We start from the raw sequence: 2,240 nt of genomic DNA, 5'->3' as shown, positions 1-2,240 counted from the left end.
CATGGCAACAGCTACCGATAAGTGAGCCATCATCTTGGCCAGCTGCCCTGCTCAGAGCTGAACTCAGCAAACTCTGCAAGAACCCTGCTCGCCCTATTTCCAGCAGAGAGAACCGAGGCTCAGACAGGTGACATGACTGCTTGCCTCCGATTCCGAAGCCCGGCTCCATAACCTCCGACTAGACAGCCTCTCTGCTTTGGTTCAAAGATAGTTTCAAAACCTTCTAGACATGGCCAGATGCGGTGGCTCACACCTGAAATCCCAGCACTTTGGGAGACCAAGGCCAGTGGATCACTTGAGGCCACGAGTTTGAGACCAGCCTGTCCAACATGGCGAAACCCCATCTCTACTAAAAACACAAAAATTAGCCGGGCGTGGTGGCAGGTGCCTGTAAACCCAGCTACTTGGGAGGCTGAGGCAAGAGAATCGCTTGAATCCAGGAGCCTAGATCACAGCACTGCACTTCAGCCTGGGCAACAGAGCGACACTCTGTCTCAAAAAAAAAAAAAAAAAAAAGGGTCGGGGGGCTTGTAAGTGATCCATAGACACTTTCAATAAAATTAATACAATAAATCAATAAAAGGGGTTTACTGGGGTGGTGGCACCTCGATTAAACTCGGTGCAGTCTTTATTTGCTGACTCTGCCTTCCGTGTGCTTCACGCCATGGGAGGCCACGCGGAGTTTATGGGGCCCCGCCCTTGGAAGCCAGTTGCCTTTAGGGAAAGAGGAAACATAGGCCTGGTGAACCCAAGGGCAGATCCATGTTCTGTAAGGCCTGAAAGGTCTACAGTTTGGAATCCCGATTTACGAGAAAGTACATAAAGGAAACCTGAGACCCTGTGAGCTCATGCCCTGGGCCCCTCCTAACCGAGCCCTGAGATAAAGGACTTGGCAGCATTGGCCTCAGGGCTACTCCACCAGGCCTCTGTCCCCAACACTCCCCTGGGGCTGCAGGTCTGTGGCTCTGGCTGCAGCCAATACTGATGACTCCCAGACCAGGGCTTCCAGCCCATCCCCAGCCGCCTATGCCCTGTCCCCTCACACATCTCAGGACATGACACAGTCAAAGCCAAACCAAGTCTTTTGGGTCAGTCTAGAACAGACCTTATGAGCTACGTGGCTCTAACAGTGGACTTGCTGGCACCTGTTAGAGGGCACAGGCACGCAGGTCAGCAGCAGACGGGCTTCTACTGTGTCTCTGAAATCACACCTGCAGAGACACCATGGTGGGGGGTCCCTGAGTCCCCCGAATAAGCTCTCACTCCTCTGCATGAGCAGGCCATGGAGGACCTGTTCTAAGACACTAACCTCTTGAATCGTACAGTTCTTTATTCAGACACCATGGAGTCCTGGAGACCCACTGGGACTGCGTTAGCCAGGGAGGACAAGTTCAAGGATGACTGAGACACTATCCATGCCCTCAGGGTGGTTGCACACTGGAATTCCATGTGTTCCAGGGACTGGAATGCTCCGGGTATCCTGGGGTCCCACCCCCCCCCAGTCTCCTGAGCTGTGGCCAGAGACAGGACCATGGAGGCAGGTGGTGTGAAACAGCCTTGGAGAAGGGCTGGGGCTGGAAGGAAAGTGACCGAGGATCTTGCCACGCCAAGAATCCCAGCCCTCTGTCTCTGTATCCCTTCATCACAGCCTTCTCCAAATAGCCGGGTGACCGTCTCACCGTTGCCTTTCCCTGGTCTGCAGGTGGTCCTTGGGAAGCTGTATGAGACCCGGAGCAGTCAGCTGAGGAAGTACAAGCCGCCCGTGAAGCTGGACACCTTGTGGCACATGCCTCACTTTCAGAAGGTCAGTGTCACCTTCATCCATGCCCCTCCCTGCCCCATGCTGGCTGCTGCTCACCTTGCCAGGTCTTTACCTGCTGTCTCTAAGTTCTGTGGGCTTCTCGCCATCGATTAGCACAACAGCAGCAGCAGCAACAGCTCATGTTTCTTGAGCACTTCCGAAGGCCCGGAGCTGAGCCTATGTGCACCATCTCCATGACTTTTCACATTCACTGAAGGGGGCAGCTGCTGGTACCAGGCCTGTTTTCCGGACAGGGAACATAGTGGATGCTGCGGAGTGGCAGAGTGTTGGGCTGAACCCAGACCATCTGGGTGCAGAGGCTGGGCGGCTGTCCACCTGAGGCAGAGGCGGTCTACCTGTAGAGGAGGCTGTCACCTGGGAAGGAGGCTGTCCACCTGAGGCAGAGGCTGTCTACCTAGAGGAGGCTGTTGCCTGGGGA

The 2,240-nt window shown here is 55.0% G+C and overlaps 1 protein-coding gene across 2 annotated transcripts in view; it reads left to right on the top strand.

The window, feature by feature from the left end:
* Window positions 1-2,240, top strand: part of LOC105531594 (chromosome unknown open reading frame, human C9orf171) — a 200,872-nt gene that overhangs the window by 149,901 nt on the left and 48,731 nt on the right. For both annotated transcript variants that reach the window (XM_011969550.1, XM_011969549.1), the window contains one exon: window positions 1,703-1,804. In XM_011969550.1, coding sequence (XP_011824940.1) covers window positions 1,703-1,804 — 102 coding nt within the window. The remainder of the gene's footprint in view (window positions 1-1,702; window positions 1,805-2,240) is intronic.

This window comes from Mandrillus leucophaeus, unplaced genomic scaffold (genome assembly GCF_000951045.1).
Source record: "Mandrillus leucophaeus isolate KB7577 unplaced genomic scaffold, Mleu.le_1.0 Scaffold899, whole genome shotgun sequence".
NCBI lineage: Eukaryota > Metazoa > Chordata > Mammalia > Primates > Cercopithecidae > Mandrillus > Mandrillus leucophaeus.
Note: the sequence above shows the minus strand (reverse complement) of the source record. Positions and strands in the feature narration are given on the sequence as shown.